A 12,437-nucleotide genomic window follows, 5' to 3' on the forward strand; every position below is an offset into this window, starting at 1 on the left:
AGCGTTGTCTTAATTAGACATTACACATGGACATCCTTTTTAGGTCTTGCTCTCGAGACCGATTGTCGCCGAGATGCCTCTCAAGGGAGACAGACCGGGGCACGCGCAGCGATAGCGATTGGGGTCGGGGTCTGTGGACGCGCTTCTGAGACGCGCTTGCGCAGACGCACACACAGACACACGCGCGCGCACACACCAGGCTCACTGTAGCAGTTCTCTTACCTTCTTGATAGAAACGGTGGCTTCTCCCTTCCGACATGTCTGTTGGACTCTACCCCTGACCCACACTCACTCACAGGTTACCCTGCAGTGGGGCTCGCAGGGGTGGCAGCGTATGGGCTTTATGTCTGTGCCCTCTGGCACTTGGCATCCTTTAACTGTGCACAGTGTACCCATCTCTTCGTTAGATGGCGTCGGAAGCAAGTGTATCAGAAGCGATTGGCTCCCAGGTCCCATGGAAATGAAGAGCATAGACTGATCGCTGGCAAGAAGCGCAACATCTGCAGGGAAGATTGCCATTGGAAGCACTGATGGACAACACTTGTGAACGAGCGCCATCGGCCAGTACAGCGTCTGATCTAAGCTGGAAGTGATCACTCTAGACAGCTTGGCGTTCTCCTCTGCCAGGTGAAGTCACGTGGTGGGAGTCCTGACCTGCTGCCTCGTCACTTCCTGTCTAGCTGCCTCGTCACTTCCTGTCTGGCAATGTCGGATTGGTAAGGCGGGCCCTTGTTTTAGGTCGAGCCTGGCGTTAGCGCGCTGCTTCGCTCAGGCGAGATCTATAGTCGCTGAGATGCCTCTCAAGGGAGACAGACCGGGGCACGCGCAGAGTGTTGTGATGCCTTGCCTTCCAAGTGCGTTCATTAGGGAGACAGGGCGGGTGCACGCGCACAGACTGGGTGACTGTTGCACGCACGCCGTGTTGTCAGCCCGTCCCCGGGGACCGTCTGCGCGCCCCCCTTTCCCACTCTCCATCCCTTTGGCTGTGCGCGCCCCGCTCCTCCTCTCCATCCCACGGAGCCCGAGAGGAGAGCGAGCAGGAGCCGGAGAGCCGGTGGCAGGAATAGGAGGCCGCCGCGGGGGCAGGACACGAGAGCCCGAGGAGCGCGAGCCCCAGCCCACCGGGACACAGCTGCATGCAGGTGTCCCGCACTCCGCCACCCCTGCAGCCGGTTAATGGCCCGGGGCTGCCCCCGCCTGGTAGCGGCGCGGCGACCGGGACCCCCAACACCATGGGTCAGACTCCAGAGGACCCACCACCCCCGACCGGACTCCCAGCAGCGGCCGCGATGAGGTGAGGAGCCGCCGGTCACCAAGGAGATGCAGCGCTGCGCCGCTATATTTAGGCTTCCATTGAAAAAAAAAAACCTGACTGTGTTCCTCGTTTTAACGCTGCGTGCAGGTGGACCCCTCACCTTCACTGCTGGTAGCAGTGCACTGGTTAATTAAACTTGGTATAATGAATCGCCCGCCACCCGCAGGCCCTGCATCAGGGTTTCTTTTTCATATGTACCTGGTTGAAGGGCAAATACAATGAAGGTGCGGTGCGTGAAAGTGGGAGTAAATGCACTGGGTGTGGGTAGTGTTTCTGGTTAATGAGGGGGTTCTTATAGTAACTTAAACCTAATATGGAAAAACACAGCTTATGCTGCCTCCACCCCTGCCAGGCAGCCACCACACCTGATCACTTGCCTTACCCTTTGCTTTCCAGTAGGTTCAACGCATGTGTTTTCTGACATTGTATTTCCCATATCTATGCTGATGGCTTTTCTGTATGTCTCAGCTTGGCATTTCCCCACTGTTCAAGGGGGCGTATTGTAGAAGGGGACTTTGCCCACCACTAGAGTAGCCACAGTTTAGGGTTTTGTATATAACCCCAGCTAGATACCTTGCTGAGAACTGGGAAGAAGGAGACAGGGCGGGTGCACGCGCACAGACAGACTGGGTGAGTGTTGCGCGCACGCCGTGGCGAGTCTTTCGCTCATGGCATCTATCTCTTGCACGCGCTGTTTTCTACAGGGCGGCGGAGTAGGGGTCCGGCTGCATGTCCTGTAACTGGCGCTTCAGCTTCATCCGGAGAACGAGAAGACCATCCCCCGCACGCCCAGCTAGATTCCTCACCGAGGCAGGTTATTTGTGCCTTTCTGCCCTTTGCTCCTCTCGTCTTTTGTGCCCTTCTGCGCCACTCGTTTTTGTGCCTTTCTGCCCTCTGTTCCACTCGTTTTTAGGTCTCGGCTAGCGAAGGCTGCGCTTGCGCAGTCTCTCTCGCGAGATTTAATGACTTGGAGAAGAGGGGCTTGAACCCGCCCCTCTTCTCTCCTCTTCTCCATTGGCTGGCCTCTTGAATACTGGGCAGCCATTGGAGAAGAGGTTTGTCTCTCCGAACAGGCCCCGTCCTTTTGCGATTCGGGGGCGTGTTTTTTTCGATTCTTTCTCTGGGCGTGTTTAACACGCCCCCGAATCCGAAAACGCTGCTGCCTTTCTCCGAGGCATTTCTGCTTCACCTCGGAGAAAGGCTGCGGTGTTAATGGCGTCCTCTCCCCCTGCTCTCGCTGCCGCCATGACTTCCAGCCGCGACACTGCTCTTGCTGCCGCCATGACTTCCAGCCGCGACACTGCTCTCGCTGCCGCCATGACTTCCAGCCGCGACTGCCCTCTCCACCGGGACCCAGGAAACAGTGAAAAAGGACCCCAAGCCAGGAAATGACAAGGAATCCATGAGAGAGGTGCAGGGAGTCGGAGGACTGCGCGGCCCACGCTGGAGCATGGCAGGACGTGATGGACCGAGGTCGAGAGACGCAGTAGCGACCCCCAGCTCCCCAGGCGAAGACGAGGAGGTTCTTGGCGCCGAGAGCAGTGGCAGGGTAAGGGCTTAAGCAGCGGGGGAGCGGATGCGGTCCGTCGGCTAGACCTTGGTGCGGGAAACCAGAGTTCGACACTCGGGGTCGCGTCCAGATCTTGTGATCCTGGGTAAATCACTTAACCCCCCCTCATGCCTGAATGCGCAACGTAACCGGCGCGCATGTAAAGCACTCCAATATCTTCGGGCGAGTTCGCGCTATATAAATAAAATAAAAAAATAAAAAGTTAGGACAAGTACTTTACTAAAGCTGGCTCCTATTACTCCTTAAAGTGCACCAGCATCCCCTAATTCCGAATGCACCGATCGTAAAGGAGTCTCCCCGAGCGGAATGCTAAGTGGGCGCCATTGGTGCGGAGGGCGCAGGAGTCGGAGGAACAGATGCAAGCTGTGGCCTTAACTTTTAGGCCCCCTAAAAAAGATTTGCCATGACTAGGGGGGGGCGTTTAGCACATTGACGCAAGGTTTAGTGCTGCTGGCAGCCGGATCCACAGGTTCGAGTCCCGCCCTCTGAACTCCGCGTTCTAGTCTTTCAAGGACAGTAAACTGAGTATTATTGAAGTGAATAATAGTAAAAAATTTGGAAAATGGGGTACAGAGCTTCGAAACGGCAGAAGCGCTGTGTAAATACACGTTATCGTGACAAAGAATGGACGGTTTGGACTCGAGGCTTTGATACTTTAGGGGGTGTAAGCGGTCCGTCGGCTACGCTGCCGCCTCTGGTGCAGGAACCAGGGTTCGAGCCTCGAGGTCGCGTCCACATCCTGTTAGTCAGGCACTGCACTTGGTCTTACGGTCGAGCTGCCGGCTTTGAGCTGGGATAACCAGGATCGTGCCTTGGTGTCCTCTCAGTTTTCCGGTGAATCTGGGCATATCACTGAATCCCCCCCCCCACCCAACAAATGAAGGTGTCCCCGTGTAAGATGGCTGGTGCTCATGTAAAGCGATCCAATACCTCTCACAGTGATTTCATGGGCTAATGGGTAAGGCGTCCGACTTCGGACTAGAAGTTTGAAGGATCGAATCCCTACAGATCGGGGCTTCTTAGCGGCAATACCTTTCACGGTGATTTTATGGGCTAATGGGTAAGGCGTCCGACTTCGGACTAGAAGTTTGAAGGTTCGAATCCCTACAGATCAGCCCTCTAGAAAGTAAAAAGTAGTATTCGCTGCGGACGGTTTGTGTTTAATGAGGCTTTGACGTTTTAGTTGCATCTTGGCAGATCTTACATAAGCGCCCAAAACATTTGGGAAGTCTTTCTTTTGTGCTATTTTTTTCAATTGTTTGGAAGTTGTCTCAAAATGTGCACCGATATACCCTGGATGTCACATCTTAAGTAGTGCAGTGGCAGTCCATTTTAAATTTAATCGTGTGGGTCTCCTTTTGACTTTTTGGAGGCAGTATTGATAAGCCTGCACAATGTGTCTTCACGTTGTAAGTCGTTCACGTGTGTAGCTATCGGTGGTCCAGCAGGTGCAGTGGTACCGGAGCCTATTAAGTAACAAAAAAATGTGAAAGTGCTGCTGGTTCCATGTATTAGCCCGCCGCAAAATTAGAACGGGTTGCGTTTGGTTTGGGTCAATGTAGGCAAACGTTAATGTCTTTACACTTGTTGGGGTTTATGCAACTTCGTTCCTTACGTCCAATGATTAAAGTTGTCACTGCTGTTCACATTATGAACCACTGTGATTACGCTACAACTCGATGAGGACGAACGAGGTCTCGCATTTGAGAGTGTCATGAGCAATGCCAATAGCTCTAACTTTTACAATGCCGAGACCATTGCATTGTAAATGCTTGTTCCCTCTTTTTTTTGTGCCTTTCTGTCCTCTGTTCCACTCGTTTCCCTCTTGTTTTGTGCCTTTCTGCCCTCTGCTCCTCTCGTTTTTTCTGCCCTCTGTTCCACTCGTTTTTTTGTGCCCTTCTGCCCTCTGTGCCACTCGTTTTTCCCTCGTGTTTTGTGCCTTTCTGCCCTCTGTTCCTCTCGTTTTTTTGTGCCCCTCGTTTTTTCCCCCTTGTGTGCCCCTTTTGCCCTCTGTCCCACTGTTTCCCCGCCGTTGTGGACCCCTTCCAACACTACATATTCACCAAAGGATTGTGTGTGTGTGGCTCGGTGTGTGGCTCTTTTGTGCCCTTCTGCCCTCTGTGCCACTCGTTTTTGTGCCTTTCAACCCTCTGTGCCACTCGTTTTCCCCTCTTTTTTTGTGCATTTCTGTCCTCTGTTCCACTCGTTTTCCCTCTTTTTTTGTTCCTTCCTGCCCTCTGCTCCTCTCGTTTTTGTGCCCTTCTGCCCTCTGTGCCACTCGTTTTTGTGCCTTTCTGCCCTCTGTGCCACTCGTTTTTACCTCTTTTTTTTGTGCCTTTCTGTCCTCTGCTTTTCTCGTTTTTGTGCCCTTCTGCCCTCTGTTCCACTCGTTTTTTTGTGCCTTTCTGCCCTCTGCTCCTCTCGTCTTTTGTGCCCTTCTGCCCTCTGTGCCACTCGTTTTTGTGCCGTTCTGCCCTCTGTGCCACTCGTTTTCCACTCTTTTTTTGTGCCTTTCTGTCCTCTGTTCCACTCGTTTCCCTCTTTTTTTTGTGCCTTTCTGCCCTCTTCTCCTCTCGTTGTTTGTGCCCTCTGTTCCACTCGTTTTTTTGTGCCCTTCTGACCTCTGTTCCTCTCGTTTTTCTGTGCCCTTCTGCCTTCTGTGCCACTCGTTTTTTTCCCTTTTGCCCTCTGTCCCACTCGTTTCCCCGCCGCTGTGCCTCCTGTGGACCCCTTCCAACACTACATATTCACCAAAGGATTGTGTGTGTGGGGCTCGGTGTGTGTGTGTGTGTGTATAAATGCAATCGGTCTCGCCTTTGCGAGAGCTAAAGCAATTGGCATTGTAAATGACTATGCCATTTATTTATCTGTTTTCAAAACCAACCCATAAATAAAAAAGTTTGTCATTTACAATACCAATAGCTCAAACTTATGCAAAAGGCGAGACCATTGCATTGTAAATGCTTGTGATAACCCAGTTTTGGACTTTTTACTGTGGGTGAATCACACTACTTGTGTCTAACCCACTGTAATCACACAGTAAATGGACTGTGCGTGTTTCCCGCCAGTGTTCGCCTTTTAAGATAAGGCTGCTGCAACACGGCTAGTGTAAGGGGCACTTGACTGGCACTCATAGGTAAAGTCAGTATGGTTTACTGTTCCATCTGCAGTTACACTTTATTATACACATAGGGGGAATTGTGCCTTACAGTGTAGATTTGTTTCCCTTTGGCCTACAAAGTCCAGCAAGATATCAAATGGGGTCAAAAGAGTGCGCCCAGTTCAAATATGCAAGTCCCCAGAAGATATATGTACATCTTATGGGTCCTCCAGAATTTCATATTTCTCTGGCTCAGCTCAGGATTATAGCCCAGGCATTTTGCCACCCTGCTGGGCCAAGTTAATTACATTGCTCACCTGCAGAGTGCACAATGGCCTCCCCACATAACATTTTCAGTGTCTCTACAGCACATTAACAGTGCTTCCCTCAGCTCCTAAGGAGAAGGGGTGGGGAAGAAAATCTGTGTCTGTTAATTAGCTGTCACACTGTACCAGGGCTGGGACAGCCCCTGCCTACTGAAACAAGCATTTGCAATGCAATAGGTCTCGCAGTTACGTGAGTTTAAGCTATTGGCATTGTAAATTACAATGCCTTTTATTTAGGTTTTTAAAAAGAAAACAAAAATAAAAGGCATTGTTATTTGCAATGCCAATAGCTCAAACTCGCGTCAATGCGAGACCTATTGCATTGTAAATGCTTGTTCTTTATTCTTATACATTCCATCATTTCCCATCATGGCGAAAAACAATCTGAGGATGGAGTGGATGCCCATGCGCACTGTTGTCCAGAGGAGGAGTCACCTATCTCGTGACCAAAAGGCTTCTTCCGAAGACAACAACAACCTGCAATCATCCGAGCCCAACACCAGATGGCGATCTTATCCTAAGTGTGTGGCTCTGCAGCTCTACATGCCAAGAACAGATGCATACTGGTAAGTAGCATATTCCTTGTATTGGAATCTGCTTGTTCTTTTGACTTTCTTATAATCATGTATAATATTAGATAAATGTCATAAAATGGTTCTTATGTGTGGGGCAATGTTTGAACTCATGATTTACTAACTGCACACTATAATTTTCTAAAAATTAAATTTTAAATAAAGATCTATTTTCTCATCATTTGAATATTTGTGGCACTACAATTATAGATCTGTTGGGTTGTGACATGTGTGAAGTATGAATGTATGAGGTTTTTCATTATCAAATCACCAAGGGGAATATTTATTCTTGTTCAGTTTTGTTAAGCCCTGTCCCTTTGGCACGTGGGGCCCCTCTCATATTTTTTTCATACCTGGGTAATGCCACATGTTGCAAGGTCATCTGTTCATAGTGATGTGCTACAGGCCTTTTAACCTCATCCCATTGTCTTGCAATGTATGGAATTCTTTTATTTTGTTAACTGTGGCCTATATATGACAATCTGGCCAGGAATTGTGTCACAATTAGTATTTGGAGTATTGCCACAGATACATGTATGCCTTCTTTACAAATGACATTTCTACATGTTCACATGATACTTGGCCTATGTCCATGACAACTGTCACGCATGATCTTTGAAGATATTTGCAACAACATTTGTTGCTGCAAAGTGCTGCCATTCTGCATGCTACCGCATTGGTGAGACACAATGAGGAGTTTGCCTCACGTATGGACATGTTGGGTGGTTTGTGTTCCAACACTCACTAAGTACCAACTGATGCACACTTTGCTGCTGCAGAACACAGAAAGGCTGCTAGCTGTGCAGCACTGCACTGTTCAAGTGCATGAGGACAGGAATGGTCTATTTGTATGTGGATATGTGGCAAGCCTGGCCTGTCTCTTTAATATAGTACACTGCATCACATTGCATTGCTGCGTTGGTTGATTATTATTTTAAGCCATGGCCCATGTTGCTCAATGGTCCTGACAACATGATTGTAACATGTTGAGGCCTACTTCTAGTAGAGAAGATGTGAGTGACTTGATGTTTACATTGACTGCAACATAAAAAGCAACACAGTGAATTTGTTCAAACCTTTATTCTCATGTTGAACATTTCAGACAATTTGTCCATCAGGTCATATAATAGATGAAAAGAAATTTGCCACAATGTGGTCGTGTCGCCATCAACCAGCCATTGTGTGATGGATCTCTCCTTCATCATCCTCCTCCACTTCCTCCATTGGCTCAGTTTCTTTGATCTCGAAAGCCCCACAGGACATTAGTTCTCACAAATATGCTGTGGAGGATGGCACATACGGCATAATTTTGCACACCATAGGAGGCGGGCTTAGCAATCTTCTCCCTAACATTTCCAGGTGTGGAAATCGGAAATAATTGCTGTTAGCGTGAGCTGAAGCAGTCTTGTTTGCAGCATCCTTTTTGTTAGCCTTGTGATTCTGTCGTCTTCACTGTTGCCTGCCTTTCTATTCTGCTCGAGTCATCAGCTTTAGTTAACTCCTTCTATTCTAAACTCAAGCAATGTTTGAGCTCAGAAATGCCTGTAGCTTCTAGAATGCACCTGTTTGAGAATGTAACTGTCTATCATATCCTACTGATGTAAGCAGTTCTGTTCCCACTCCCACTTTGCTGACTAAGTGATTACTCATCTGCCCATGTCTGGCTGTAACTATTCTTGTGTATGCTTGTACCTTCTATTTGTACCTACATGCTTACCAGTGCAGAAAACACAATATATAAGAACCATGGTCTGTGTATTCAAGCCACTACCTCCTGGAACACTTGAGGGTGTTCTATGGACGTGGTCTCACTCATGAGTGAATAAACTTGTTATTTTTAATTCCAGCTTCAGTGCCAATCTCTACTTTATTAGTCTAAGGACCTGTGGACAGAGAAGGGTGACCCCTGCTCCGGTGTGCCCCTTAAAAAGGCACATTTCCACACAGGCATCGGAACTTGGACTTCAGTACACCGAATGTTAATTCTACCCCATTACTGGCCTTGATATGTGCCTGGTTGCACTGTCTGGGGATGTACAATTGGGGTCATGCCCCATGGCTGCAGACCATACCCTTGGTCAGTTGAAAGTAGAAAAAATACAACTGTTAACGAATATTCAAATTGTTACAGAGACATTCCTGCTCAAGTGTGTTATGTGTACTGACTAAAAAATCAAATTTCAAAGCTTTATTCGACGGCATGTCATAAAAGCAAGTATACATCCTAACACAACACTATAAATACTGCAAAATGGAATTCATTTTTTTTTAACTCATTAAACCATGGTGCTGTCGATTACAAAGATTAAAAAAAATTAAACAACAATGAATTAAAACAATTCAGAAAAAAACATAATTTTAAAAATTAATCATACATTATTCAATGTCATAAAGTTCATTGGCTATCTTCTGGAGGCTTTGAAGTGCGGGTGCGTATAATCCAGGCCCACCCTAAAACTTTTGCGACAGCAATTGCCATACAGGGTGTACAGTCTGATTCAAGTATTCTTAAAGCCTCTGTGTACCTACGTGTCCCCAGATTTATACACACTGGTTTTAGCCACTTGCGACGAGGGCTAGTGTACAGGGGACATACGAACAACAGATGGCCTATATCCTCAGTCAGATCTTTACAACAGTGACACTTGATGTCCTGAGTAGAAGGCCATTTATGGGTGAACGCGCTTACAGGAAGAGTCCCAATTCTGAACTGGAAATACAGTTTTCTATCAGAGAGCCTTTCTATGATATCCCAATAAGCCTCACAAGATGGTAGGGGTTTAATGTCAAGAAAGCGGTCCGTTAGCCTAGCATTTGAACCAAAACTATGGGCAGACATCAAAATCATATCCCAGTACATTTTTTTCAAAGTTGACTTAGATGGGAAGCTTGAACCATTTGGGTCGACCCATAGGTGGTCTAGTTCCAACTTTGTTAACAAACCCCTAATTTCCTTCAGCCATAGAATGGAATGGAAACGATCTGCCCTGCTGATATCCTTCAGGGCAGTAGCATAGTGGGCTAATTCGGGAGTTGTCATAATCCGTTTCCAGTAAAGTAGGGGACGTAACCATGCTAAATCCTCTATTTTTTTCCTGCCAAGATCGTATGCAAGCGGAACGGTGGGGGTACTTTGGGGAACCCCAACTAAACAGCGTATAAACTTGTTTTCTGCCAATGTTAATTGTTTCAAGTTAGTAAAACCCCACAGTTCCGAACCGTACAAAGAGGCACTTATGACCTTCCTGTTGTAGATTTCTAGGACAGGAGTAATGGGCTTGGTTAAAGAAGATTTATGCTTAGAAGCAATTACACCCGCCAGCTGGTGAAATTTTAAGACAGCCATATCAATGTGACTTTTCCAGCTCATATTACTCTGGAGAGATATTCCTAAATACGTGAATGCCTCAACCTGTTCTAATGGGAGTACCATTAAAGTTGATTACACCTTTGAATGTTTTCCGCTGATTCAGGGACATGAACTTGGTTTTGGAGGTGTTTATCTCAAGTCCATGCGTTTGACAGAAATCTCCAAACGCGTTTATTGCCTTCTGGAGCCCGCTCGGAGTCCGAGAAACTATCAGCGTGTCGTCCGCAAACATGAGGACTGGCACGCGAGCCCCTGCTAATATCGGGGCATCCGTGGGGGAACAGCTAAGATGATCTACTATGCCGTTGATGTATAAAGAAAACAACGTGGGTGCCAAAACACACCCCTGTCGGACACCACGCTCGACAGGAAATGAGTCAGTCACCTCACCCTGTGCCCCCCACCTGATTCTTGCGTAATTGTTCTCATGCAAGCGGACAAGAAGCGTTAACAGTTCCGGCGCCATCCCTGCTTCAGCGAGAACCCTCCAAAGTTTGGAATGGGGGACTAAATCAAAAGCTGATTTCAGGTCTACAAAGACCGCATAAAGTGTCCCATTGGTCAAGGTCACGTTCCTCCAATAAAGTGCTAAAAAATAAAAAACCTGATCAACAGAGCTAGTACAGGGTCGAAAACCAGCTTGATATGGGGACAAAATGTCATTTTCTTCTACCCAAGATAGCAGTTTATTTTGCACTAGTTGACCTATAAGTTTTTGGACTGAGTCTATAAGACTGATAGGTCTATAATTACTAGGTAGTGATTTGTCACCCTTTTTAAAAACCGGAATTATTTCCGCACCTTTCCATGAGGTGGGGATATGCGCACCCTTAGCCACAGAATTAGCTAACTATTCAAAATACTGACACCAAGATAATCTATCACTTAAAAACACATCGGCTGGAATGCCATCCATTCCTGGGGCTCTACCCCCAGTCACACGGTTTAGTGCTAGGTTGACATCTTTGGTGGTCGTAAATAGCTGACTTTGATAGAAGATAGTGGGGGGAAGTGAACACTCTCCTTCAGATGGATTACAGGCATATTGCGGTCTAAAAAAATCAACCCACTGATGTTTGGCAACATTGTTTTGGGGCGGTTGAGCTGTCTCTCCTCTGTCCCATTTGACTATGGCCTAAAATTGCTTTTGATCTTTAGCTACACAAGCAGATTTCAGATCACGCCACTGTTCCTCGTCCCACTGTTTCTTGGCCACTTTCTGTGTGTGCCTGTATATCTCTCTAGCCTTTCTCACACCTGGAATATTTCTAGTTCTAAGTTCAGCACTGAGGTTCTGGCGGGCTACTTTGCAAGCTTTATTGTACCATCCCGCCTCAGATATTTTTATTTTATTTGCCTTATCTGCTTTTGTGTTCTTCATAAAGAACCCTTGAAGTTTAATAAAGAAGTGGGTATAGGCCTCAAGCATGGCTTGGGGGAAGTTTTGATTGGCAGATTGAATGTTTATGTTAACCACTTCATCTATCACCACTTTTTTAAGATCCTCCAACTTCTCTGGGTGCTCAATAAATCTGCCCCATTTAACGTGGCGCATATTATTCGAGGCTACAATATCCAAGGTGATTCCCCCCCCCCCTAATTTAGGTTCTCTAAACCCCTTTAGTGCTTGGAATTCCATGCAGAGAGGGTTGTGGTCACTTTCCACCCTAAATTTTATGGTCATATCAATCAACCTATGCCATTCTCTAATATCCACCAGGAAGTAATCTATGCGACTGGAGGACCTACCATTATCGAATGTTTTTACTCCCTGGCGATCAGACGGGGTACGCCCATTGGCTGCTCTGAGCCCTCTCTCTAAACATAAAGCTTTGAGTTGAATAGCTACTGCTGACCATCTTTTAACTACGGGAAGTTCCAACTGAGGGACACCCCATTTACTATCCTCCTCAGCAGCAGGAAATTGGTCCTCATGTCCAAGAGGCTCAAATGTAGTATTAACATCACCTCCCACAATAATAGACAGCTGGGTTGGAAGTGTTTCAAGCTGGAGGTCGAGAGCAGTGATTACATCGGATGTTTGTCCCCCAACCATCCCTCTAGCATAAATGTTAAAAATTGCCACTCCATGGCCAGAGGCCCATGTGATGTTCACTGACAAGATGTCATTTGATAGAGAGCTATGTTGCTTGATTTTGCAGCATAGTGATTGGCGGATCCAAA

The 12,437-nt window shown here is 47.3% G+C and overlaps 1 protein-coding gene across 5 annotated transcripts in view; it reads left to right on the forward strand.

The window, feature by feature from the left end:
- Positions 1-12,437, forward strand: part of IL15RA (interleukin 15 receptor subunit alpha) — a 529,028-nt gene that overhangs the window by 223,487 nt on the left and 293,104 nt on the right. The window contains exon 1 of one of the 5 annotated variants that reach the window (XM_085653559.1): positions 6,753-6,877. The exons of the other annotated variants lie outside the window; for them this stretch is intronic. Within the exon in view, the coding sequence (XP_085509685.1) occupies positions 6,868-6,877 (10 nt within the window). The 5' untranslated portion in view covers positions 6,753-6,867. Of the gene's footprint in view, positions 1-6,752; positions 6,878-12,437 lie in introns of those variants that run through there. 5 annotated transcript variants of the gene reach the window in all.

Source organism: Triturus cristatus, chromosome 4_1 (genome assembly GCF_964204655.1).
Source record: "Triturus cristatus chromosome 4_1, aTriCri1.1, whole genome shotgun sequence".
Taxonomy (NCBI): Eukaryota; Metazoa; Chordata; class Amphibia; order Caudata; family Salamandridae; genus Triturus; species Triturus cristatus.